The sequence below is a fragment of the Molothrus aeneus genome, chromosome 6, assembly GCF_037042795.1.
Source record: "Molothrus aeneus isolate 106 chromosome 6, BPBGC_Maene_1.0, whole genome shotgun sequence".
In the NCBI taxonomy this organism is placed as follows: domain Eukaryota; kingdom Metazoa; phylum Chordata; class Aves; order Passeriformes; family Icteridae; genus Molothrus; species Molothrus aeneus.
Genome location: NC_089651.1, coordinates 11,203,274 through 11,229,993, shown reverse-complemented (window position 1 = coordinate 11,229,993; position 26,720 = coordinate 11,203,274). Strand labels below are relative to the sequence as shown.

Sequence of the window (26,720 nt, the reverse complement as noted above, 5' to 3'; positions counted from 1 at the left end):
CCAATGATCCTCTTTTCCAACACTGAAGATTCCTTGATTCTGACTGAATTTCTTCTACATTAACCTTGCTTAAATGCCTTTTTCCATTGGCTATTTGTCTTTCCAGTTTCCACTCCAAGAGATGGGATATTGCAGCACACATGGGACTGAATTTCCTCTTCCTCTCTGCATGTAAGGTGTCTGTGGTAAGGTGTTCTCTATAGTGAATCCTGTAAGTTGGTGAGAAATACCTTATCAGCTGAAAGTATAGAGTACGAAGTGTGTTACCAGGGAGGAACTGAAAAGTAACCTGATGTTTTACCCCTACATTATGTTTGTTTTCTGAAGTTTAAATAAAAATGCATGTATTGTGCACATGTGTAAAAATAGTAGAAAACTATAGTGAAATAGTTGTGCCTTGCTGTAATCCCTTTAAAGATGGCTCTGAAAGTCTTAGAATTGAATGGAAAAATCACCTTTTTTTCTTTTTTCTTTTTTTTTCCTAGGAGAGACTAAACTGCCATTCTGATTCAGCATCTAATGCTGCTTCTTGTTTCATCTAAAACTACTGAAGTATTTTAAAATAAAGAAAAGACAAATTCCTCAGATGGCTTGAGGATTGGGTCATGCTATTATGTCAAATATACTTACTGCTTTTTACAGTCTCCCCCACTGTTTCCTGGAGATGTTTTTATGGCAGGAGAAGTCTATTCAGAAACTAACACATTGATAATAAACCCCAGCATTTGCTTCAGTTTTATTTTCTCCTGAAACATTGCTGTCAAGTGGCAGATATTGGAAACACAGTTTGCTGTAAAGTTGCCTTAACAGTCTTCAATTTCTGTTTGCTTCCATTTAGTTTTCCTGTGGAGAATGAAAATGACTGTTCTAGCCAAGGCTGGGAAGATTTTCCCTGGGCTAACAATGAGCAGAGAACTGAAGTGCTGGAATTCTTTCCTTGATGTCAGTTTAACTGACTCAGTGGCATAAAACAAAATTAGTAACGGTTCAAGTGCGTAATCTTTCCTCTGGTTAGAACTTCCCTGACAAATACTTATTATTTGGCTAACAAGGAGTAATTAAGCTTCTGCAAAGAGGACCAAGAGAAAAGTGATTGACCCCTCAAGGCTGAGCCTCAGCAGGGTCTGACTAAAGCTCCTTCCTGAAACTGTGAGTCACTCTGTGAGACAGAGCCAGTCTTCCCTCCCCTCAGTCATGTTTTTTACTGTGCTGAGGAAACAAAATTAGAATAAGCACGGATTTTAAATGAAGTTGCTGAGCTCTCAGACAACTTTCAGGAAAAGCAGAAGTATGTGAAGTTGCATCAGAACTTGCTTTTGTACCAGGCAAGCAATTTTGAGTTTATGTAGTGCTATCAAGGGTTCTTGGTTAAGTGTGATTGCTGTTAATTAATGGTTAATGCATTACATGTCAATCTTATCTTCAAAGGTTCAGAATGTAAAGTCTTTGATAAGCAAAGATCCAGATTAGCATATCAAAATAGAAGGGTTCCTTAAAATAACTCACACTTTGGGTGTGGATACAGTCAGTCCTGTAACTTTGTTAAAGCTATTTTGGGTAAGCATAAAAAACAAAGGTTTCTTTCCACAGCAAGTTTGTCTAAATACGATCTTCACTTTAACTGGTTTTTCTCAGTTAGTTCAATCCTATAAAACACTGAGGATTTAAATATGAGTATGGCTATATAAAATCATGTACTAGGTTTATGCACAACTTGTAAGCATCTCTTGATTAACCTACCAAGTGCTGGAGCAGCTGAGACTTGTATAAACCACTCATTTTAGTGAAACATTTAAGCATGGACCGCTAACCTAGTGACCTGAATGGGACTATTTATATTCTGAGTGGAAAACAAATCCTGTTCTGCCAAAGGATTTTAGCATGTCATTTAAATCAGGAGTAACAGAAGCCAGAAAAAGAAGGAAGAGAAAATGAAAAGCAGCACACAGGGTTTTAGTGTTTTGAGTTTTTTTTCTCCCTGGAAGTTTTTTGTTTGTTTGATTGGTTGTTTGGTTTTTTGTTGTTGGTTGGTTGGTTTTTAAATTTGTGGGTGTGGTGGGGTTTCATTCTTTTTTACAATTTGTGGAGCATTTAGTTTGGATTTTGTTTTTCCACTCTATTGTTTTTACCAAAAATCCAAACTGCCAAAAAAATCACTGAACTCTGTTCAAAGCAGAGATTAAGTCCCTGCCATGAGAAGATTCATGTGTGAACTAACATTAATTGCTTTTCTTTAGTGACTTTTCACTGAATCTAACTGTATTTTAATGCACTTTAGGAAGGGTCTTCTGTGATTACTGGTGACCTTGTGGGTGCTCAGCTACTAACTTATCTGCATATATAAAAGTTGTCTCTTTCGTTCTTAAGTGGAATAGCTGTCTTCTAATTGGGGAAATGATAATGTATTTTAAGATGGCAGATGTTTCTGGTAATAGTAACAGCTATAATGTTAGCAAATCAGATTCATTAGGAAATTTTATCAAAATAATTTTTTATGTTAATAATTTAGTTCAGAGTATCCATCTTGAGGAAAGACCATAAAAAATTATTTGTGGATTCCAGAGTCCTGAATAAATTATGAAGCAAAAGGTTGGGAAAAAGGAGGGGGAAGAGGCTGTTAGGGTATGCTCAGTGAATAAGGCAGATTGTGTCTGGCAACTGACTGTGCTACTGGGAGGCTATAAGATCTCTAAAGATATCTCTAAAGAATAAAATCTGTGGATGATTATAGTCTCCATCACATAGAGGAAACCAATCTTTTAATTTATCACCTGTGAGAATTAGAATTACTTCCTACAGTGGGCTTTGCTGCCTGCTCACCTGCCCTGCTCCTGGCCTGCTGTCCCTGGAGGATCAGTGATCCATGCAAGTTAGGTCTGTGACTGCCCAGCTTGTGCTGAGCTGTGCTGTCTGTCCAGCCTGGCCTCCAGACCCATGGAGGACAATTTCCCTGGCTGATTGTCCCACAGGATTTTTTGGGCAGGTCCTACATGGTACCTGCAATGACAACCCCTGCATGCCCTGCAGTTCATTTGAAAATGGCAGCAAAGGGTTCTGGTGTGAACATGTTTTATATTTGGCCATAGGAAAAAATGTGTAGAGTTGTCCCTTTGGACAAAACTCCTGTAATATCTTGAATGACCAAAATGGTGTAAATTCTCCATAGGCAGGATGTGTGTGACGTGCTGCACCTGGTTGATGCTGGACAGCCCAGGGTTCCTGAAGGAATGTAAGGTTATCTGCACTGTTCTCTCCACTATAATGTTGGCTACAATAAATGGTATTTTAAGTGACACTTTAGAATCTGAGTGCCTTTCTTACTGGAATCACAATAAACCAGCACCACCTTGTACAAAAACAGTTGTCAAACTGTACCTGCCAGAACTATTTCACTTGGAGTGCTATTTTTGTTCCGATGATGCAATTGGCTGAAGACTAAAATTGGGCAAAACCTAATTTTTTCCCCGTGCTGTTTATTATGTGTCTTGAGTTTGGGATCTAAATGGTTCTGTGTGAAATCTGTGAAAATAAAACCTTCAAGTGATCATGAGCTGTGTTCTGTGAATGACAGTCTCAGTGTTTGGAGCAATGTCTGTGGGTTACAGAGAGACAGAAAAGTGTGAACTTTTCTATCAATTGCAGGAAATAGTGCATGCAGGAGTCCTATTTCTCATCCTCTGTCAGTCAATAAACGTTAGAGAGTTTTGCACCTTCTAAGACCATGCCCACCATCCCTCACTTCTCCCCCACTGTCCTCTTCTGCAAAGTGAGCTCACAGAGATGCTCTCAGTGTGTGGCTCCTGTTCGGGCCTACGTCTCCAGTGCATTTGGGGTTTGGATCCTGGCTGTGCTGCTGACATGATTTATGGTATTTGCTCTTCAGAATGAAATGCTGAAGACATCCATCAAGAGGTACAAAAAGGGCCTCCATTTCTCTCTCCAAAGCCAGTCTTTGGGGAGAGAAAGAGATTTTTTTTGGCTAAGTAGACCAACCAACACCAACACTTAGCCAAAACTATAGGGACTCCATATATGGAAAGAAGACCATCGAGGTCACAGCAAATACATCATAAATAATAATTTGCTTTTCCTACAATATGCAGAAGAAATTATGCATAAATTTATTTTAATAATCTCTGTTGAAGTCCTTGCACAGCTGTTGCCCTCACTAGAGCTTATTCCCATCCCACAGCATTAAAGAAGACTTAACACAAAAAACCTACCCCAAACACCCAACAACTCTCAAAAAAACTTCCAACAACACAACTCCTTCCTCTTGGTCACATTTTGCCTGGCTTCAGCTCTGGAGGCAGTGGAGCAGGAGGAGTTTTTAGCTGTCCCCCTGCGCTGGGATTGCACTGCACTCTCTCCCGCTGTGCACAGCCTTCCTTCCGAGCTGTTTGTGGGGCAGAAAAATTCCAAGAGGAAAGCTGCTCTCCTTGCTGTGAGGTACACCCTGCTGGGAACATTGGACCTGAGACTTTCATAAATTCCATTCCCAGACTCAACTGTATTCCTGTTCTTCAAAAACCCACAGTTTTCAAGCGGGGAATTATTTGGAAAGACAGAAAAGTATCAGGCTCACTGATATATCCATGACAGCCTGCATTACCACGTAATGCTTATTTAATCTTTCCAGTAGCATGTCACAATGACAATTTTTTATTGTTTTATTTACTATCTCACCTGACGTGAAAACCCTGAACAGCGTTTTAACTGTGCTGAAGAACACGAAAGCGACCAATGTTAATTTATGCACCCATGTTACACCGAGCCATCAGGAATAAACTGAAAGGGACAGGATCCAGCACTTGTCCATTTAACCGTGTGCATTTCCGAGTAAGAATAAAAGGCAGACCTGGGGCAGCAGAGGAAGCCTGGCGGGCCGGAGAAGGAGGCCGTGAGCCGCAGGGCCGGGCGGCGCTGAGGGGCGCGGGCCGCCCCCCCCGCGCTCCGCAGCCGCCGGGGCGGGACGCGGCTGCCGGGGCGGCGCCAGCGGGGCCGGGCCGGGCCAGGCCGGGCCGGGCCGCGCCCCCGGGGCCGGCGCAGGCCGGGCCACAGCGGCGGCGGCGGGCGCGGGCCGGGAGCGGGCCGGCCATGGTGGGGCTCAAGGAGGAGCTGCTCAAGTCCATCTGGCACGCCTTCACCGCCCTCGACCTCGACCGCAGCGGGAAGGTCTCCAAGTCCCAGCTGAAGGCAAGCGGGGGGCGGCCAGCCCGGTGGGGTGCGAGGGGTCGGTCCCCGCCGAGCGCTGACGCCGCGGGCACGGGGCGCGGGCTGGGACCCGCCTGCTGCCTCTGGGGGCACACGGCGCTCGCTTTGGGGCTCTCTGGGCGCTGAAAATCGCGTTCTCCCCGCCGTTCGTCCCACGGCTTCGCTGTCCCTGCGGGCCCCGGCCACCTCCGTCCCGCGGGCGGCTGGCGCGGAGCCGTCCTGGAGCCCGGGCAGGCTGATTTTCATTCCGCTCCGTCCTCCCCGGGATGTCAGCGCACAAACCCTTGTTGTGCTTCTGGTCCGCTTTCAACCACATGTCCTTGCTACCCTTTCTGGCCAAAATCTTTTGTGGGGTAGCCACAAGGTCCTATCTATAGGGGTTGGCTGCGTCCAAGTGAAATTCACAGCTTGCCAAGGGGAGAGAGAGGTTCCACAGTGCCCTCTTATTTGGATATAAACAGGAGAATTAGTCAAGAGGCTCCAACTGTGCCATTCTTTCCTTAGCTTATATGCTGAAGTAGTGTTTGTGCTCTTAAAAGAGCTCTCAGGCAGCTCGCTGAATCCAGTCCCATCTTGGCCCTGCTTTATGGGACCGTCTTGGCCTGGGAATAATAGCAGGAATCTGGCTAAATAAATATTTTGAATAAGAACGCAACACCTGTTGACATTCGAGACTGTGGGTCCTTGTGTTCGGCGCTGGGGCTGCGTGGGCAGCAGCAGTCAGCCGAGGTTTGTGCCTTTTGTGGGATTAACTCCACCAGCGACAGTGGCCGCGCTCTGGGTGCTGTTCCCAAGCGTGGTTGGTCGCTCACGGACGGACTTTATTTTTAGCATTATGTAATGAGGGTCCGGAGCTGGCAGCGTGCTGCAAGCAGCCTGTTCCTCTTCTCCTTTTCTTCTGCTGGGGTGATGGGGCTGTGAGATAGAGCCGGAATCGGCCAGAAGTGACTGCGGGGCAGGATTCGGGCCAGACGCCAGACCTGGCTGTGAACTCCAGCTGAAAATGTGTGCAGGTCCTGGGTGTCGATGAAAGTGAGTCTTTGTGTTCCAGCCTTGCAGGATGAACTGAAGCAAGTAGCAGAGAAGCCTTTTTTTTTTGTTTTTATCGTCCTGCTTTTTATAGGAATTCTATTTTCCTGTCATGCTGCCCACCACAGCTGGTGTGCTCCATGCACTCACCTGAGAGTGTCTGCAGATGTCGTGGTGCAGGCCACTGCAAAACCTCAGGCGATAGAATGGTCTCTTTGAGCTAGGTCTTATAAGCTCTTGGACATCTATTATCACACCTGAGATAGCTCAGCTACTTCAGATGGTATAAAATCAGCAGTATGGCTTCTCTGGCAGTATTGGAAACAGAAAAGTTTTAATAAAAGGCAAAATAACAAAGCTCGTTACAGAGAAAAACCGAGCTAAGTGTAAGAGGCTCTTGCTCCTAGTAAAACACCTGACAAAAGCGATTAGTTCCCTTGTTGTCTTCTTTTTCTTGTAAATTGCTTAGGCAGGACTTCTTGGCATCTGTCTAATTGGTTATCCTTAAGTTTGAGGTGAAGTCCCTAAGGTCCTGTGAGGTGTCTCTTTAGCTAATTGAGGAGAGAGACTTCTGGGCTTTTTTCCTTTTTAAGGAGACAAAAGATAATTTTGTCGCTCCGTCAGTGAAGGGCACATTCCTACACTCAGGTGCTGGCCTGAAGGAAATGGCTACAGGAGGTGCCACTGTGCTGGTGGGCTGGTACAGTGTCATTAAAAAAAGCAGGGCTTTGTGTGTTTGTGCAGTTCTGTCTGTGACATAATTATTAATTATTCCTGTGGGAATAATTAATATTCAATCAATACCCATAATTATTCCTGTGGGAAGTGTGAGGTGGAGGATCTGTGAGTGCAGAAACAAGTCTGAAACGAGGTTGCCACCTTCTCCTGTGGCCACCAAGAATTAGTTTTCAGGAGGGAGTAGAGGGTGTTCTTACACAGACTTTTTGTGGCAAATGCTGAGGTGTTGAACTGATGGTCCTGCTGGGGAGAAAAGGTGTGCAGGGTGGCAGTAGCCCCACATAATTAAAAAGGGCAGGCAGGACAGCAAAAGAGAAGTTCCTGTATGATAGAGATAGGATTGTGTTGTCCTTAGAAGGTATTTCCCAATGAAGTGTTTCTCATCAGCATGAGGAAGATACAGCACTCCTGTGAAATGGAGCACTGATGATGCTTGGAGACCAACAGGTTAGAGATCTATGACCAACAGTAGAGATCTATGACATTAGAAAAATATGCTTAATAATTGAGTGGAATGGCTGTTTTTAAAAAATGATAAAAACCTTTTTGCTTTGTGAGAATGGCAGTGTTGTAACCTGCTGAACTATTCCCTTCTCAGTAAGAAAACCTACTGGCCATGGGTTTCTGTAATCCAGTATAAGGTGGTGCCATCACATTTCAGAGAAATTCCTAAGGATAATACATTTGGTTGTTAAAGGAAGTGATTTTTAGTTATTCTGCCTAGAAATGACCTTTGAACCTTCCATAAAAATAAATAATTAAATACTATGAGAAAAATAAATATATATGTGTGTGTGTGTGTGTTCTGTAGTTGAGGCCCTACTGCAAAGGGTTTGCGTCACACATTTGTTTTCAGTAGATCTAGAGCAGATGGATAGAGGTGAGTCAGTTTGGTCTGTTTTGGAGTCTGGAGAAACAGCAAATGCTTGAGGGCAAAAATGAGACTTGCTTGGAATAGTAAGGATGTCATGAGATGTCTTTTATCCATTTGTATCTTCTGTATATGTTCTGAGCTGCTGAGAGAGGAGACAGTCAAATCAGTTCTTAGTGTAATTTTGAATATTGTCTTCTTCCAGTATGCACTGATTTTTTTTGTTTGTTTGTTTGGGTTTTTCTACTTTTTTTTTTTTTTCAACTGGTAGTCTTCAGAAGTTATACTGTTATGTTGGCTGCAGCGTTTAAGTCTTTTTTTTCTACATCAGCAGAAACATTTGTGTATTCTGTTCTTAAATTACAGCTTTAAAGCTGGACACAGTCATTGTTTTGCCAGTGTGTTTTTTGGCATGTTCAAACACTGATACAGCAAGGCTCAGGTGTAAGTTCTGTGTACACAGTTACAGCTGCTCCTGTGATTCCAGCACAAGCTACATCCAAATTACTTCCTTTTCTACACTTAGATTCGATTTCATCTTTCTTACAACCTACAATTTTAAAATTAACTTGTTTTAGAAGTTTCTCTTAAGTATCAGCGTTAAATCCACATTTCATCTGGATCTTGAAACACTGTACTTTCAAATACAGTTCCACTTCACAGCCATCAAAATTGCTTGTAGTGTGTGTGTGTATGATGGGATCTTGGAAAAATCCACCAATTAGTTTTTACACCCTCTCTGGCAGCTCTTCCACTTGTTGCTTTGTGACTTGTCTCTGCTTAGGCAGTGGGTTTATTTTGGTGTTCTTGTTTTCCATGCTGCATTGGGGTTTATTTTCTAAGTCTTGGGGTCTTGGACTCCTGGGTGCTATCTGCAGAATGTGGATGGTGAGCCACATGAGCAAATACTGTCTCACTCAGGCCTGTATTATAACTTTGGGTGACCAAAACTACTTGTCAGGCTTAGAAAATCCATACCGGTCTGTTCTCATTTCTGGAGTGTTACAGGCTTGTTGTACCCCTTGCCTTTGCTTTTCCCCTAGATGAGAAGTTGGCCTGTGGGAAGAGGAAGAATGGTGTAATCAGGGGTGAGAGGGGTGGTCTGAGCACAGAGGAAGACCTTGAACAATGCAGTGAGGCAGGGGCAGGGTGGGAGCCTGGCTGAGTGGGCAGGACCCCGTTGGACAATCGGCGTTGTGCAGTGGTGCAGGGCAGTAGGAAATTACTCACAGTGACTCAGGGACAGGGTCCTGCTCTGGGGCTGTCAGCAGGGCTCACAGTGTGTGAGTTAGGGTAACCGTGAGCCGTGCTGTTGGTGAGGTGTGAGGGAGGCATGATGTTGTGCCAGGAAAGCCCAGGCAGCCTGTAGACTAAAACGGGGAGCACGAGGAAATGACAGGGCCATGAGGCTGTGCTTGAGAGGAGCAGCTCCCGGTGGATCAGCAGCCTGTTTAACCTTGAGCCAGCCTGTGCCCAGGTGGCTGAGGCAGCAGTGGCATCCTGGCCTGGATCAGCAATGGTGTGGCCGGCAAGAGCAGGGCAGGGATTGTCCCCTGTACTGGGCATGGTGAGGCCACACCTCGAGTGCTGTGTCCAGTTCTGGGCCCCTCAGTTTAGGAAGGACATTGAGGTGCTGGAGCAAGTGCAGAGAGGGACAGCAAAGGTGGTGAAGTGTCTGGAGCACAAGTCCTGTGAGAAGCAGCTGAGGGAGCTGGGCATGTTAGCCTGGAGAAAAGGAGGCTCAGCAGTGACCTTACAACTCTACATCTGCCTGAAGAGAGCTTGTAGCCAGGTGGGGATTGGTCTTTTCTTCCAGGCAGCCAGCAAGAGAACAAAAACTTAAGCTGCACCACAGGAGGTTCAGGTTGGGCATTAGGAAGAATCTTCTCACAGAGGGGCTGATTAGATATTGGAATGGGCTGCCCAGGGAGGTGATGGAGTCTCTGGAGGTGTCTAAAGAAAGACTGGATGTGGCACTCAGTGCCATGGTTGACATGGTGGTGTTCTGTCATAGGGTGGGCTTGATGATCTCAAAGGTCTTTTTCAGCCTAATGGATTCTGTGATTCTCTTTTGTCAGGGAAGATGTAGAAGGAAGTTGCAGTACCTGGAGTATGTTTACAAGGAGCTCTTCCTAAGGGCTGGGAGCCCCAGGACAGAAAGGCTGTGACTCCTTAGGCAGATTCAGGCTGACCCCAGGATGTGATTGGAGGCCAAGGGGGATTGTGCAGATAATGAAGGCAGAAGGAGGGGTGAGGTTGCTGAAAATGGTGATGAGGGATGTCCAAGCGCCCAGTGGTGAAAGGAGCTGTGTGGGTGAAGGACACAAATGTCAGGAACCTGGGCTGGAATACACTCATCCAGCTGGGAAAGAGGCTGCTGCAGAAACCCTGATGGTGAATAATGAGGCTCCAGATGGGGTATGTGCTACCTGAGTGGATAAGGAAGCTGGACCTTGGGGGCGTGGTGATGCAGGATGTGGTGTGTGTATGGTGTACCCTGGATGAAAAGACCTGGTGCTTGTGACGAGGGGCTTACATGATGCTACTTTTAACACTGGTCATGAAAGAAAAAGGGAAAGTACTTGTGAGTAGCCTTATTTTGGCTGGCTGGCTGGCTGCTGACATGGATGTTAGGGAGAGATGAGCCAAGAATGTCTTGGAATGAATTCACACAAAGCCACCGAATGGAGCTGTTGGGATCTGGGATGCCAACATTTTAAAATCTGAAAAAGAGACGGGGAATGGGCAGACCCCCCTGAAAGATGGAAAAGAAAAAGAGAAAACTACCAAGAAGCTGACAATGGCTGCTGCAGGATTAGTCTGCCCTGGTAAGGCTCCCACTGTCATCTGGGCCAAATTTTTGTCACTGAGCAGTAAGTAGTCAGATCCTCCCTCTCCCTGTAGAAATGCAGATCACTTGTATGGGATATGGTTAAATGAAACTACTCAGATGGTAACAATTCAACATGTGCTGAAAGTTTTGGAAAATGGGAACTCAAGAGAGGAGCAGCTCTGGCAGAGTAGACCTGAAGGTAAAGCAGCATAAAACATGACATAATAAAGTAAATCCAAAGTCTGTGATGACAGCTTGCTTGTATTTGTATTTGGAACAGAACACCTTCAGTGTTCCCAGGGAAAGATGGGATGCCACCAGGCATCCTTCTTAAAAACTTTCAAGGGAAAGTGAAGGAGTTGTTATACCTGGAGTGCACTGGTGTCATGAACCCCCTGCAGGCTGCCTGTGCTGTCTCAGACCCCAGTTTGGGGACCCCACTGTGCCCATGTGCTGCAGCAGAGATGAGTGTGTGGGCTGGGGCAGGAGCTGGCTTTGGCACGAAGGTAAATTGTTAAATGTGGCATCCAGAGCATGATAATTGAGGAAGGAGAAAGCTGCCTAGCAACCCTGTGGGCACTGGGGGAATAATCCTGACTGCTGCAAAACTTCCTCATGGTTGATGTAGCTTCTGCAAGGCAAGATGATTCTTTTGTGCCCCAATTAGTCTAGTGCTCAGCTACTTGTTGGGGTTTTTAGAAATTTTTAATTAACATAGAGTATCTTCAGGTCCAGATAATGTGATTTGAGAGAACAAAACCAAACCAAAGGAGACCTCAGGGCAGAACTTTTCTGGCTTACCCTGCACGTGAAGAATTCAGCTGGCGCTTGGCCGCGTTTGAGAACGGCAGCTTTGGCAGGCGCCGAGGAATTTCCTGAGTTATGAAAAGGGCCCTGGGCACCAGAGAGATCACAGATAAAGCAGATCTTAGAAAATCATTGAAAGTGGAATTCTTTCCTGGTAAGTTGGTCACTTGATGTGGAAAGCACCTAGGTTTCTGACAGCCCAAGCACAGCAAGAACACCAAAAAAAGGAAGACAAATATGTAGAAAGCACATGATAAGAAAGTATTTTATCAAGACTTTTTAATTTACTTTGGTAGTAGGCTGAAATCAGTCATGCTTTCAGAATATTTTTATTAGCTGAGTATTTTTTTAGTTATAGTATTAGCAACTCCAGTGTGGTTGAAAAACAGTAATCATCTCTCTCTCTCTCAGAAATTCAAGAATCCCTCAAGCTTCTATAAATAACAGCAGAAGCCTTAAATAGAAGGGGAAGCACAGTGATAGTACATTCCCCCAACCCCATATGTAAATCACATGGACTCAAATTCTTGATCTGGTTGGAGACAAGGATGGATTGAAGTGAAATATACTATTGATGGAGAGTGCTGTGAAATGTGATAACTTCTAAATGCTCTTTTGCTGCTTTGGGAAGTGCAGCTTTTGTTGTGCTATGGCTGATGCTGTTGTTTAACTCTTAAAAAATTTCTAGGCCTTGTTAGCTCTAATGCCTTAGTGTTAGCATACATCTGTGAAAATATGTATTTCTCATGGAAATGTCTTCTTTTCTGAAAGCAAGTTTAACTTTGGAGGTATGTAGAGAGGAATTCTCCTCTGAAGTCAATATACATTTTGGGCTATCTTTGTAATATTTTCTGCTAACTAACACAGAGATTCTGCTGTCTCCTTATCATGCATCAGAATAGTAAATGTACATTTTCTTCTTTCTTGGTGGTAGGTGGGTGGGGGAAAGCCCAGACATTTTAAGTGTGTAGCTTTGGTTTGATTTCCTAGGCTTTGACGACTTCAGACTTTCACTTCTTCTTTTACAACTACTTCATCTTTGACCATCTTTTGTGTCTACTCACCTAAATAAGCATAGTAGGCATGCTTATAAGTTTTCTGCACATTTGGTTTTGGTTTTTTTTTTTCCTGTTTTCTCTTTGCATCATTTTGGTCTGTTTTAAAAAATTCTATATAAAATCCACAAAATTCAGTTGCACTTTGTCCCATGTAGTTGTCGATTAAAAAAAAAAATAATAGCACTGGCAGCATACCTTTTGAAAAGATGTGATCTGTTTTACCTTTGTATAACTTTTTTTTAGCTGTACTTTTTGCCTTTTTTACATTTTTTCCCATGCAAACCGTGGCATGTAATACTAAATCCTTAACCCAGCTCATGTTGGTGGTACATCATCTTCAGAGGCTCAGCTCTACATCATGCCAAGGGGTGATGTGGGCAGCCTGTTACAGGTCTGACCTGACCCCAGACAGTGTGAACAGCCAGGGGGAGGGATGGTGCTTTGCTGTTTTTTGGGAAGTGCTGGTGGCACAGGAGTTGCTCCTGCCCAGGCTCTGCCTTCCTGTTGGTACTGAGGTGTTGGTCTGTGCTTGCAAAGCTCAGCTTGGGCTGAAGAACTTGAGATGTGCTGGCTAGTTTGTTTTTAGTAATTCAGTACTTCCTTAAAATTAGTCAAGTGTGTAGTCTCTTCTTGAAGGTCATTTCTCAAGAACAGACATGAGTGTTAGTGGGTGTCAGGTTCGTGACATACTTCATGCAAATAGCTTTTTAAAATAAAAATTTGAGAAGCACACCTAAACCCTTCCTCTTTCTGTAACATTACTTTCCTTTGCAGCTGAACCATGGGGTCAATGTTGAGAAGCAGCCCAAAAGCAAGCAGATGAGAGAAATCCATAGTTAATGCTTTAATCTGAATAGTCTTTTCTTTGTAAACTAAAGCTACATATTAAATTGTTTTCTTTGTTACTCATTTTCACTAGATATAAATATTTATAGTTTCAAAGGCTAGGTGATTGTGGTTGTTTTGATAGCTATCTGACTTCACTCGACAAATATTATTCTGGTGTTCCTGCATGCCTCTCCTGGTTTTCAGCTCATGGGGATATATGTACAAAGGGGAGCTTGTGTAGCTGCATTTGTAGCTCTCTAGGGCTGGACCTCTCTGTGCTCACATTGCTTCTGTACAATCAACTCTGAAACCATCAAGTGAGGATTTTTTAGTTACGTTTTGCAAAACTTTGTGGGGCAGAACTTGTGGTGACATCAAAGTATCACTTTGCACATGGTTTCAGAGTCACAGGTCTGCTCTGGAGGGAGCACACCATGGTTAAGGCTGACAGCAGTGTCACTGGTTTATCTTTTGTCCTTAGGTCCTTTCTCACAACTTGTGCACAGTGTTAAACGTTCCCCATGATCCAGTGGCCTTGGAAGAGCACTTTAGGGACGATGACGAAGGACCAGTTTCCAATCAGGGTTATATGCCTTATCTAAACAAATTCATCTTGGAAAAGGTAAGTTTTGAATTCTCATATTCTGTGCTCCCTGTATCAGCTTTTGTTGTTAGAGTGTCTTTGTGGTGACTGGTGCCTGCAGGAGGCTGCTGCTGGCATGGAAACACTGGCTGGGAGGGTGTCTGTGGGTCCTCATGGCGTGGCTACTCTGGGGAGCCTGTGCCTAAAAATAGAAGAGTGCACTGCTCTCCACATCTTGTATTTCCTGTTACATCTGGCCCTTGCCTAAGCTGTGGTCATGCAGAACTGTGCTAATATTAATAAAGAGTAGGCACACAGTTTGTGGGAATTGGGAGTGGGGCTGTGGCCGAGCCCCATCCCCAATGGGCTGCAGCTGTGAGAAGCAGGTGAGCAGTGTTGGAGGTGATGAGCCATGGGGTGCTGAGGTGTTACTGACCAATCCCCAAAGGGAACAGAGGGCACACAGGTGCAGTGCATCAACATGAGGGGTATGAAAGGTTGGGCTAAAGAACAAGAAGGGCAGAGGCTTGCAGCCCTCTGAAATTGTGCAGTGATACTCTGTGTATTGTGGCTGTCTCTACTGTGACATATGCTGTGACAATAAAGCACCTCAACCTGAATTTATCTGAAAGTGTCTGGGAGCTGGAGGTTGTCCCACTTTATACTGCAGCTACAACAGAATATTGTCACACACTCCTTTGCAAACAGAAAGGGTAAAAATATCAAAATATCTTCACTGTTTGTCACCAAGTACTTTAATAAGTAGATCCCTTCAGAAGGTTACAGTGGGTGACATTAGGGCGTGTTGTGAATGTCTTGCAAGTTCTTTTCCTTTCATGTCTGAGCATTAGTCAGTCTTCTGTTGTGCCTTGTTTCAGGAGAAACTCTGGAAAGCCAGCAGGGCTCTCCCTCTCCTCTCCATCATGTTGTAAAATAGGTGGTCACTGGGATGGAAAGTTAGGAAGCCCCAAACAATGATCTTCCTGCTTTTTTTCTGTCTTCTGTTCACGTACTGGGCTGGGTAGCAAAAGCAGCTCACGTGATGGTGGAAACATCAGCTTCAACACTACTGATTTCTTGTACACTTGAGGGCCAGCCCCAGAAACCCTCAAACTTTGATGTTGTGGCTGCAGAGATACAGAGCTGTTTGCTCTCTTTCGTTATGTGAAGAAGTCCTGAGCTGACATACTGCCGAGAAGTCCAGTGCAGCAATTGCAGATGATGCAAATTCCTCAGCCCCATTTGCTGATTTCTGCTCCTCCATTTAATAGTGGTGGAGAATGTGATATATATAATGCAGTCTGGCAGCTTATGTCTGGCTTATCAGCTTCTATCTAGTTTATCAGCTTCTCTGCCTCTCTAGTCTGTGTTCTCTCCTACCTAAAGAGTGTGAGAGACAGGCCAAGAGGGTCCTGTTTGATGTGTGGGAGTTGTTGGCCTCTAATACAGGTGGAGGTTACTCTTTAATGTCTTGGTTGTTTGATGCTGAAGAATCCTGCTTTGTCCCTAAGAAGTTGTGATAGCCTTTCTGCTTCATCTTGGCTGTCGGAGATCCTGTGGAGACCAAGCAGTCTTTTTCATCAAATTCTGGGATAAAAGGCCTTAATTTATGTGACCACAGGATTACAGTGGGAGAGGCTGAACCACAGTGGGTTAATACTCTTTGTAGACAGTAGCAAGCCATTAAGTAAAGAAAACCCAAAAGAGATGTGTATGGCTTTTTCAAATATAAAAATGCTTTATTGTTAAAGAGTGTTTCTAGGGAGAATAGTTATGGAAATGAAGAGCAAAATGGCATTTAAGTGACACTTTTATATTAAAATTACAGACCTGGCTATGTAAGTAAGTAGGTATGAAAGGGAAGAACATGACTGTGTATAATTTTTTGTTTTGTTTTATTCATATACTGATCTGGCTTCCAGTGATTGCCTGATATATCCATATCATCAGTTAATCTTAAAAGATTGAAGTGTTAAGGAAAAGGATTAAATTATCTATAACTTGATGTTATTTGATCTTGACTGAGTGCTTGTAAATAAGAAAATCAGTGAAGTTGTTTGGACAGAAGGCTGTCTTTTTGGACAGGAAAAATCTTGTCTGTGACTTCTTTTAGAGATGAGTTTACATCAGTGCCAAAAGACAACATGCAGTGGGATGAAGTCACTGATTCATTGCGTGTCTCCTTTGTTTAAAACAAACAAACAAAAAAGCAAACAAGAAACTCCTTCTTTATTTTTCCAAGGCGTAATCTGTTATTTTAGATGGGGTGATTGTAGAAAAATTGCTGTTAGTATATTCTAGTAAGCAAAGCTACTAAAAAAGGAGTGATGCTTTATACCCCAGATACACGGGAAGTTCTCAATTTCCAGTCATGCATCTTACAGTGAGTTAATTGATTCAAGCAAGAGCCAGTGGCTCAAGAAAGGTTTTTTGATCTTAAGATATTTTGCTTTAAGACATTCATAAATATTTTATGGATGATTTCTTAAATTTCTTTTAAAATAGTTATATAGCTGTGACTTAGAATTTTATTGAGAGGACTTTGTAACCTTTGGAAATAACTTGTGTTGTACTCTTAAATGCAGTTGTAACTTTTTCTATTTTTTTTGGTGCTAACTTATCCTGCAATAAAGCTTTATTATATAGAACCAAGGAATCATCAAGAAAGGGACAATTGTGAAGAAAGACAAGGTAGTTAAGTGAGGTACATTTGCTACAACTAATTTCCTTTATTCACATAGGTAATTTCAGTAAATTATTGGAGTAATTAGTATTGTCTGATTGAAGATTTCCAGTGTTATGCATCTTGTTACTCAGCAGATACATCTATCTAGAATTTTCTTGCATCAGAAACAAAACTTGTCTTGTTCTGTAAATGTCTCTTTCAGGAGGGAGCTGTGATTTGCCAGTGTAGTGTCTTCATAATTTGTTTTACTTGGTTCCTTAACCATATTTTAGCATGTTCTGTTATTTACAATGTCTGTCTTTAAATACCAATTGGAAATGTTTCCCTTTCAGTGATGGCAGTGGTGCCATTTTACAGCAGGCCTTATTCAGAGCAGGGAAGAGTCCTGGTGAGGGGAGGCATTGTTCAAACCTTAGGTTATCTCATCTTCCAGGCAACTTCATGAATGCAAGTTAGACTACCAATGCTTGCTATATTTTTGTTATTTTGGAGAGCCAGGGCTTGTGTGCTGATGTAATTATTGTCCTGGATAATTCCTAAACAGTGTCTATGTTCTTGATGACACGTGGGCCCCACAAAGTCCGTTTCAGAACCAAATCTGGATTCTGAAAAAAGGGCTTTCATGTCTAAAGTGGGATTGCTGGCACTGTGGGACCTCTTCCCCTGTGGTTCTGAAACCTCCTGCTCAACTGGTGCACAGTCCTGGTGGCAGGGACATGCTGTAGGTGACCTGGGCTGTGACAGGAGTGTCTGAGGGGCTGCACTCCTGCTTTGCTGTGGTAGCAGAACCTGTGCACCACCAGGACATTTCCAAGGTGGAACTGCTCACTGTCAGGGTGGGAAAAGCACTTCCAGAAGAGAAGTCCTGGTTCATTGGGCAGGGTGGAGAGGACACAGAAAAAGCACAGGCAAGAGTAGCCAAGGAGGGAAGTGCTGGTGAATAGAACAGAGGTGAAGGAATCCTGACTTTGGGCCCTTCATCCAGAGGGTGTTTGTTCATTCAGTTGATGTTTCATTCAAGATCTGTGTTTCTTGTGCAAGCAAGACAGATGCTGGGCTTGTGGCTGGAGCAGCTCTGGCTCCTACAGCTGCCACCTCGTTCAAAGGACAGCTGTAGCCTCTTGCATCTCCACTCAGGTTGGTGGTCTCTGCAAGCATGCAAACTCTATGATTTTTTTTGATAGCCTCACTCTTATGCCTGGAGACTGTTCTTGTCATCAGGTTGGTTTCTTGTTTGCTTTTGTTTTTTTTTTTTTTTTTTATAGTTTTTCCCCTCTTTTTCCCCTGCACCCACATCAGTTCATCAACTTCCCATGTCTGCCACTGACTGAGCCAGTGTGCTGTGGTCACTGTATTTGACTGCTTGCCAGACTGGGCAGGAAATCAGACAGTTTGCATTGGTGCTCTTCAAGCACCTGAGATCTGTGGTTTGGCTTATCTTTAAAAAAACCACTGACCATTACTGGTCTCACTACCACAAGAGGTACAAGAACCTGTTCCTTAGATGTGTTTTCTAAAATCTCAAAGGGGCTTCCATTACTGTGCCAAACATGCCTTACTCAGTAACACATTGGTAAAGAAATAGCGTTGCTAAGTTATGGGGAGATAATAAATAGATTTAATGTATAACTTAAACAAGGGTTTGAAAACAAAACAGTAAATTAGAGCTCTTGCCTGTATAAATAATTCACAGATCTGTAGATGCAGCTGCTAGATATGATAAAGGATAATGAAAACAAGAGGGATTTTTGTATCAATGAGGTGAAGGTTGAGAAAAAACAGAGATTTTAAGTGCATTAACATTTGAGGAAAAAATTATTTTGTGTTTATGAATACTCTTCAAGAGTTAGTTTGAGTAATGTGAAGTAAAAAACATACTAAGGGTCCTTCCCAGTTGTTGCTCCAATATTGCTTTTAGCATATCCACATATGGATTTGGCTATGCTGGTTTCCAAATTTGCTATATAAAATCATCTCAGTAAGTCAGTGCAATAGGATGGCAGCTGGAACTGGGTTCTGGAGATGGTTTGGAAGCTGATGTGCTAGAGGAAACAGAGTGCACTGTAGCCTCTTTTCCATGGAGTCAGAGTGTAATTAACTCAACCAGAAATTGGAGGCTGGATGTCAGTTTTGCTAGGAGGAAATCCTTATTTTACCCCATGCAGGAAGTCAGACTAGGTTGTTACAGTGCTCTTTTTGGGCCTTGGTGTTTTGTGCAAACTGCAATTTTCTTGCTGCTTTTTGTATGATGAAACCTGACAAACATTGTCTATCTGCTATTCTGTGCCATTCATGCATATCAATTTCTTTGTTGTTCTTCAATTTCTTCTCTTTAGGTTCAAGGGAACTTTGACAAAGTTGAATTCAACAGGATGTGCTGGACTCTCTGTGCTAAAAAGAACCTCTCTAAAAGTCCTTTGCTGATTAGTGATGAAGATGCATTTAAAGTGTGGGTTATTTTTAACTTCTTGTCAGAGGACAAATACCCTTTAATCATTGTACCTGAGGAGGTAAGAAACAAAAACTTTAACTCTTTAACTCCAGTTTGCCTAATATCTCAGTTGAACTGTGTTAAGTGTGGTATTCTCTAGAGATTTAAGAGGAAATATTGTTTAATTTAAAATTTTCATTCCCCTCTTTTAGTATTGTAAGGCCTTGGATGCATTTCTCTGTCTTCCAGGGTGGATATATGGGGATTTCCACAGGATACTTGAGATATTGATAGCTCTGTGTGTCTGTCATTTAAGCAGCCTGGACTAAACAGGATAAACAGGACATGCATGGATGTGATCTTTAATCACTGCACTTACTTATAGGTGGTTACAATTTTACAAGGTCCATGTGATTCTGAAAAAAAATGTCCTCATGTTCTGTGTTATTGTGACTTGTAAGGTGTGTCTTCAGTCTTATGTCACCCTCCTGATGGAAAGGACAATACAAAATTTTATGGTGGTGTCTGTTTTCTGATAAAACCAGCCAGCCCCTGAACGCTCTTGCTTGAAATGTCTGAAGGAATAACACCAGAGAGATCTCTTTTTTCTTGCAGTTCATGAACAAGTATTGGCAGCACTCAAATAGGTATTTTAACCCTCAAGCAAGATTTTGGTATCTCCACTATTCTCCCCTTTGGGATGGGTGGGGAAAGAAGCAGAAAGATCAGAACTGTTGGCATAAATAATCCCTTGCAAAACTGTGTATGCAAATCCCAGTGGTTTGCAGTTCAGCACTGGAGGATGGAATAATAAATATTTCCAAGTTGTTGAACAGCCAGGGACCAAAACAGTCTGGTTAACATGCCACTCACAACATAACTGTTGGACTCCAAGGTGTTGTGCCAAACCCTCAAGTACAGATAGCTCTCCTATCAAAATAAACTCTTCAGTTTTGCTTTCTCACTCACTTTTTAGCAGAACACTTTCACTCTGCACATTTCTGATTTTGCCAGACTGGCCCATGCCTGGCATGCTGTATTCCCATGAGAAATGAGACAGTCTTCTTGCTTGCTGTCCCATTTGTTTCTGTTGGTTCTGGGAAACAGGAATCATGGTTATAAAAGCTAAGACAGCTCCTTTCTTAGTGGTGCTATATTTGGCTTGGTAGGTCAGAGCTACTAAAAATGCCAAAACTGGGACTGAAATCCACATCTCTGGTTTGTCAGTGTGTCCTGCTGTGCAGCCTGGCTTACCTGTGGGCAGACATTTCACATCTCCTGAATTGCTGGCATGGTTAAAAGCTTCAGCCCTGCCAGCTCTGGGGTGTTGCTCTCCACTCCTTCTCCACCAAGGAAGCCTCAGATTGGTGCTGCCTTCTGTGGCTGCTGCCAGGTAATGGCAACATGTCTGAGCTTTGGCAGATGTGCTGCAGAGTCAGCACTGAGCTGAGAATTTCCTGATTTCCAGATTTTCTATGTGCTGTTGTTTGCTTTCCTTCCCATCCTTAATGTCCAGGTTAACCTGTACTGCTCTTCTACTTGGATTGTTAAAAAAATTCTGATTGTGGATCTGTGTCTGCATCTCCTTGATGACAGCAAGATTTAAATTGTGCAATTTGTTTAAAGAAAGCTTACAGAGCCTGACTGACAAAGAAAGGCTGCTCTGTTCTTATCCTATACAATGCCTGTATTCACTCCACCTTCCCTCAGACCACACAGGTAATGTAATCATCCACTGGAGGAATGCTGCCTGTTGAACACACTCCTTTCTGCTTTGCACTGGTCCTGCATCAGGTTCTCTGTACTTCTGGAAAATTTCCCATTTGCTCATCTACTCTCTGCACAAAATTCCCAAAGTAAAAATGCAAAGTCTCAGTTTCAGCCAGTTTTGCTTTTTCTCAGATGTTTTGTATCTGCCTTTTTTACAAAATGCCTTGCAGGTCATGTGTACAGTGAGGGGATTTTTACAAAGTGAAGGAGAGGAGGAGGGAGATGGAAGCCCTGCTGTTTGTGCTGTTGATGTTTTTCTGAGAGCAGTGTAAACCTCTCATGTGTGACTACACTTCCCACCCAGGGAGCAGGCTCTCCTGCCCTGCCCTGCTCTGATCCTTGGCTGAGAATATTGCAACAGACCATCTACTGCAGTTCTGGTTCAGAGATCCAGCAGTTTGTGTGGGATCCAGCTGTTCCCCCTCCTCCCTCCCTTCCACTTGTTGGCTTTTGTTTTGGTTTTTTTGTATGGTTTTTTTTTTGTTGTTGTTGTTTTTTGTTTTTTTGGTTTGTTTTTTTGGTTTTTGGGTTTTTTTTGTTTTGTTTGTTTTTTTGTTTGTTTGTTTCTTTTCCACTTTATAAGTAACTGAGATACTTGCCACATGCTTTCAGTTTGGAAGGGTGATCCCTTGAAGACTTTTGCATCCTCTGTTGAAAATTACAAGACTTTGGTCTCCATTTAATGTATTAACACAACTTCATGTGGAGCAGCTGCTCTTTGAGACGTGCTTGGGAGCTTGGGAGTCTGAGTTTCCTCTTTTTTCTTTTTTTTTTTTTTTCTTTTTGCAATTTTTAAAATGAGATAAGTGGTTTCTGCTGTCACTTCATAGATCTCATATCTGGAAAAGCCTACTGCTTGAGTGCAGTTTCACTTTATTTGCACTGTGCTGACTAACTGTTGAAGTCACTGTCTTTCCTTCTTGCCCATGTCATGTACTTTTGCACTGGTGCTGCTGTGCTGGCCCTTTCCTTTTAGGCAGCTGAATGTGGCAGGGTGTTACCCCCAGCTACAAGTGTAAGTCTTGATTCCCTGCCCAAGGGTTCAATGGGCAGCAAATGGCTGCAGCTCATCCAGAGAAGGGAAAAGAAGCTGCTTTGGAAAGGATTCAGAGATGCAGGCTGAGAAGAGCTTTAGGCTGAGCAAGGTGAGGAAAGGAGTTAGGAGGAGAGAATCTGAAAGCAGTGGAGAGGTGATGCAAGGGCCAGATGCTGCTTGTTCAGCAGAGGCCAGGCTGAAAGCCAGAGGCAGTGACTGGCCTGTGCTCCTCACCTGCCCTGGAAGGAGGGATGCCAGCCCTGCACTTGAGAGAGATAAGGCTTGTAAAACCAGTGTGGGGAAGGGATTGGGTTGGGATGTGCAGTTCTGGAATGTGACTTCAAGCTTGAGAGCTCCCTCTGTGTTACGGGGAGAACTCAGGTGACACAGGGACAGGAGCTGGTGGCTACAGGGAGCACTGGGCACAGCTGGGAATGGCCTTGCACTCCAGTGTTCCTTCTGCTGCCTACTGGTGGGCAGCTGAGAGCACTCAGAAGAGCTGGGAAGGAGCAGAGATCCATCAATGTCTATTTTGCAAAGGTGCTCATGTGCCAAGGCAGAAAGCAGGGACTGGCTGGGACCTCCTTCCCCTCCCCACAGCCAGATTTTCCATTAGATCATCTGAGATGCACACATCCAAGTGTGTGTTTCCTTCAGCTCTTGCAGGTATTACCTCTTCCATGAGAGGGATAAAATGAAGGAAAAAAGGTGGAGAGAACTGAATTCATAAGAGGAGAAATATTTCTATTTGTCATGAGCTTTCCTTACAAGTCACCTCTTAGTTGTTACAGACTTATTTGTGTGTCTTGGTAATTTTTAACCAGACATTTTCTGTTTTATAAAAAGGTTTTCAAGCACTTCCCCTTTCTTATTTCTGGACATGTGACTGCAGCCTTGGGAATGCTTTATCGCCTGAGAGCTGTGGTGTGTGGTTAGTTGTGTTTCTGGGCCATTCTTCATGGTGAAACTCAGAGATACACGTGCTGCAAGCTGCATACTCAGTGTTGTAATCCAGTGTTCACAGTCAGTTTCAAGTAAGCCAAACATATTTGCTGCTTTTGGCTTCACAAGGAAAGATTTGTACAGTCATTTTTCACTTGTCCTCCAATTTAAAGAGGTCAGGTGAGACCTGGTACTTCTAGATAATTAACCAAAAGTCTTCAAATTTATTAACAGATGGCATTTCTAATCCTCCTGAGAGGAATAAGCCTTGTGTGGCTTTTTGTGCATGTCAAAATGAGGTGATGTTTTCTTAGCTTGGGGAGGTGAGAATCTGATCCAGTAGTGATTCTTCTGGAGTGTGTTTTTATGGCCATGTTTGCTTCCTTGTTCTGCATTCTAGTACCAGAAACTGAAAGAGTGAATGAAATACTGGGAATTGACCCTTGGCCCTTCAGAAATTACATTGAAACTGATATAAAGAGGATGAAAGCTGCTTGTGTGGGGTTTTAATTGACTCATGATCTCTAAAAGTTGATGACAGTAGCTAGGAAGATTTTTAGTCACTTGGTTAGGAAGACTTGGCATTCTTCCCATTTCACTGCCTTCTTCCTTGGCTGCTGAAATATGAAATAGTTTTCAGCTCACACAGCAGGTTGTTTCTTGAGTTGACCTTTACTATACTTCACTTAACACTGATTCAATATTAAAAAAAAGAAACAAGGTAGTGGCTTATGCTGGATAATGAACACAGTTTTGCTGGTGGAAAGGAAGAAACAAATATTTTACATAAAAGTAAGTGATGTTCTGATGGGAGGAAGAAAAGGAGTTGGTGACTGTGAGAGGGGTTCTGACTGCTTTCATGGCTGTGGCCCAGTAACATATACTCCCACAGAATTTTAGGCAATGTGAGTAGACTTTTAACATCTGCTCTGTTAATATCACAAACATTATTTGAATAGTGTGAACCAGAATAGCCTTGTCTGCTGTGCTCTGCTGGGCATGAAGGCCTCCTGGCATTATTTTTCTCATTCTAAGAGACCTACTCGTGTATCAGAAATATTTGTGAAAAATCTATGATGCTTCATTCCCCATGGAAGCAGGAATACCTGGAAGAGGAAAACAAATAGACATTGGAACGTGGGGGGGAAAAGTGCCCTCTGAAAGAAGCTCCCAAACAGACTCATGTTAGAGCTGTGTTCTTTGTTATTATTTTTGATTTGTCTTGGCAAAATTCTGGCTGAAAATTTTGAGATGGAAGCTGGTTTTGGTAGTGTGGAGCCACTAGGTCCCTACTGGTTTATGTAGTGTTAACAACTCCCTGGTATTTTTGCACCTGTGTTTTGCATATTTTTGACCTGAAAGCAAGGCCCTGTTAAAATAGCAGCAAACATCACTTCACTTTTGCTTTTTAGCCACAAGAGTAGTTTATATTTGAGACAGGAGACTTAATTTGTCAGTTATTTGCTGGGTTGACATGTCTCTGTGGAGGAGGGGAAATGTCATTTGCTCTCAGGGCTTCCTCATTTGAGCACCTAATGGGTGGTTGCTATTTGCTTTCACACTTACTGCAACTTATTTCTTTGTATTTACCTCATACTTCCATATTCATGCTGTGCAAAGGTTACTGTTGCTGTTGAGCAGATTGATCAGATAAACCTTTTCTGGGAACTTTGGTTAGCCATGTATGTGACTGAATTCAAGATAAACCTTTAATTTTTTTAAATTTTAGAAATTGTATTGTAACATGCACAAGTCATTTTTCAGTTAAGAAGAGTTAATGTAGTTTAAAATAATGAGTATTTAATGTACTTTAGTGAGGTTGTAGGCTATTTGTAGTCATGTAAGTGACTTGTAGATGGGGGTTGACAGACTTAAATGGTTAAATCTAATCTATGAACCAAAAAAAAGATTAAAAGTGTACAAATGACACTAAAGGAAACAATGTGTTGACTTATTTTTAGTGTATTCTGTGATAACATGTACTAGCCAAGAGTTCTGCATTGCATCATTTCCAGACCATTAGTTTGATCCACATTTTATTTATATGGCTTGAGCAAAAATGGGAAAAAATTCATTCAGGTGTGCTCTTTGTGTGTGTGTTCCATTGTCTGCAGGTGAGACCTGGTACTTTTAGATAATTAACCAAAGGACTTTGAGAACTTGAGGCCTTAAGTTGCCATGCCTCAAGCAGTGTAAGAGGTGGTGAAATTCTGGAACAATGAATTTTATAGTTGGAGTTCATTTTTTTTTTTTAATTACTATTACTTTGTAGCATTTTGGCAGATACGTCATCTACCTAATTAAGTCTGAGTTATTTTAGCTTTCTTTCCAGTTCAGGATCATAGTTCAGAACTGATGCTCAAAGGGAATGAGCAGACTGGCAGAATGTGTTTTGAACGTGGGTGAAAAAATCAAGGTTTTAGGAGGTTTGAAACAGCTTTTCAGTGCTCCTCTTTTTGCACTCTGTGAAGGCTTTTTTTGGGTTGGTTTTTTTTTTTCTATAAAACATGTTTGGAGTAGGAAGTAAGCTGCTTCCTGCCAGTAACTGAATACTGAGGATTTATGGTAGTCAATGCTTGAAAGCCTTGAATTGTCTTTTAACTTAAGGATTTTGGAGAGTGAAAATCAGCAAAGCTTATTTTAAAGGCTGTGAATTTGAATGCCACTTTTGCAGAGGCCTCTGTTAGACCCTATCTTTGCTACTAAGAACTGCACGAGGAGCTAAAACTTACTGAAGTGTCTTACTTGGTAAGGCTGGCCTGAAAAACAATGCTCTCTACAATTTCTGGAAGCATATTCTGTGCCTGGCTGGGCTGTCTTCTCCTAAGAGAGACTTGAGGAGGATGTGACAGGCACAACTTGGAGGTGTGTGTACTCCAGCTCATTCAGAGGAGCAGGAACTTTCCTCCTGGTGCTGCAGCAGCTTTGCAGCTTCTCCTTTTTCTGCAGCTTTTACCCACATGCCCTGGAGCAGGGGCTGTGACACCAAGAGATGAAATAGTGGGAAAAGCACATCCCTCTGCAGGGTGGATTTGGGATTTACTGTGCTACTGCACACTTGTGTTTCCTGACCATAGACATGGGGGAAAGGAAGGGACTTGGCTGTGCCTGTTGGAGGAGAGAGAAACAGCAGCCATCATATATTGAGGCCTGGCAGTCCTTGTGGTGAAATGTGTGGGGGACAGAAACACTCCTTAATTTCTTTGTACTCCCAAATCTCTTGCATAGAGACTCAAAAGCCTATTAGACCAGCTAAAAGGTGACTCTGAGCTGCAGCAGGAAGGCCCTCACCTATTATTTCAGTTAGAGAGTCATTAAAAGCATTTGCATGTCCTCAGAGCTGGGTTTACTTTAAAATACTGCAGATACTGTAGATGGATTTACTTTAAAATACTGCGAATGAACATTGATGAGTTTAAAACCAACATAAAAAACCAGATTAAAGAGCCCCAGCCTTCTTTGCTTCTTTTTCATTCTTCTGTTTGTTTTGACTGGTGTTACTGTCCTGTGCATGGTAATGCTTACAGAGTGATGAAAGATTAAAGGACAAGGAGAATTTATTTAGGAAACAAAAGCAGATGCGAAATATTTTTTCTTTTATTTCTTTTGATACAACTGTCAGGATTGTGTCCAGGGATGGAGTGCTTGAGAGCTAGAGAAGAGGGGTCAGGTGTAGATCATACCTTGGTCATTTTTCATTTCACTTCTAGTTCTTATTTTTTTGTTATTTGTTTGCTTTCTGCTTGCAAAATACTTTCTGAAACTTCTTGCTTTCTCACGCTTCAGTCATTCACAGTTTGGAAGCCATTGCAGGGAAGGTCCCTTGTGTTCTGTAGGAATCTGAAATATTAAATGAGGCTGTCAGGTTCAATTCTTTTTTTCATGTGAAGAGAG

General features: G+C 42.8%; 1 protein-coding gene across 1 annotated transcript in view; it reads left to right on the top strand.

Moving 5' to 3' along the window:
- The first annotated feature begins 5,036 nt into the window (after positions 1 to 5,036).
- The window catches only part of SWAP70 (switching B cell complex subunit SWAP70), a 36,174-nt gene continuing 14,490 nt past the window's right edge, over positions 5,037 to 26,720 (top strand). Inside the window, exons 1-3 of the mRNA XM_066551836.1 lie at positions 5,037 to 5,196; positions 13,860 to 14,000; positions 18,984 to 19,157. Of these exons, the coding sequence (XP_066407933.1) occupies positions 5,098 to 5,196; positions 13,860 to 14,000; positions 18,984 to 19,157 (414 nt within the window). The 5' untranslated portion in view covers positions 5,037 to 5,097. The remainder of the gene's footprint in view (positions 5,197 to 13,859; positions 14,001 to 18,983; positions 19,158 to 26,720) is intronic.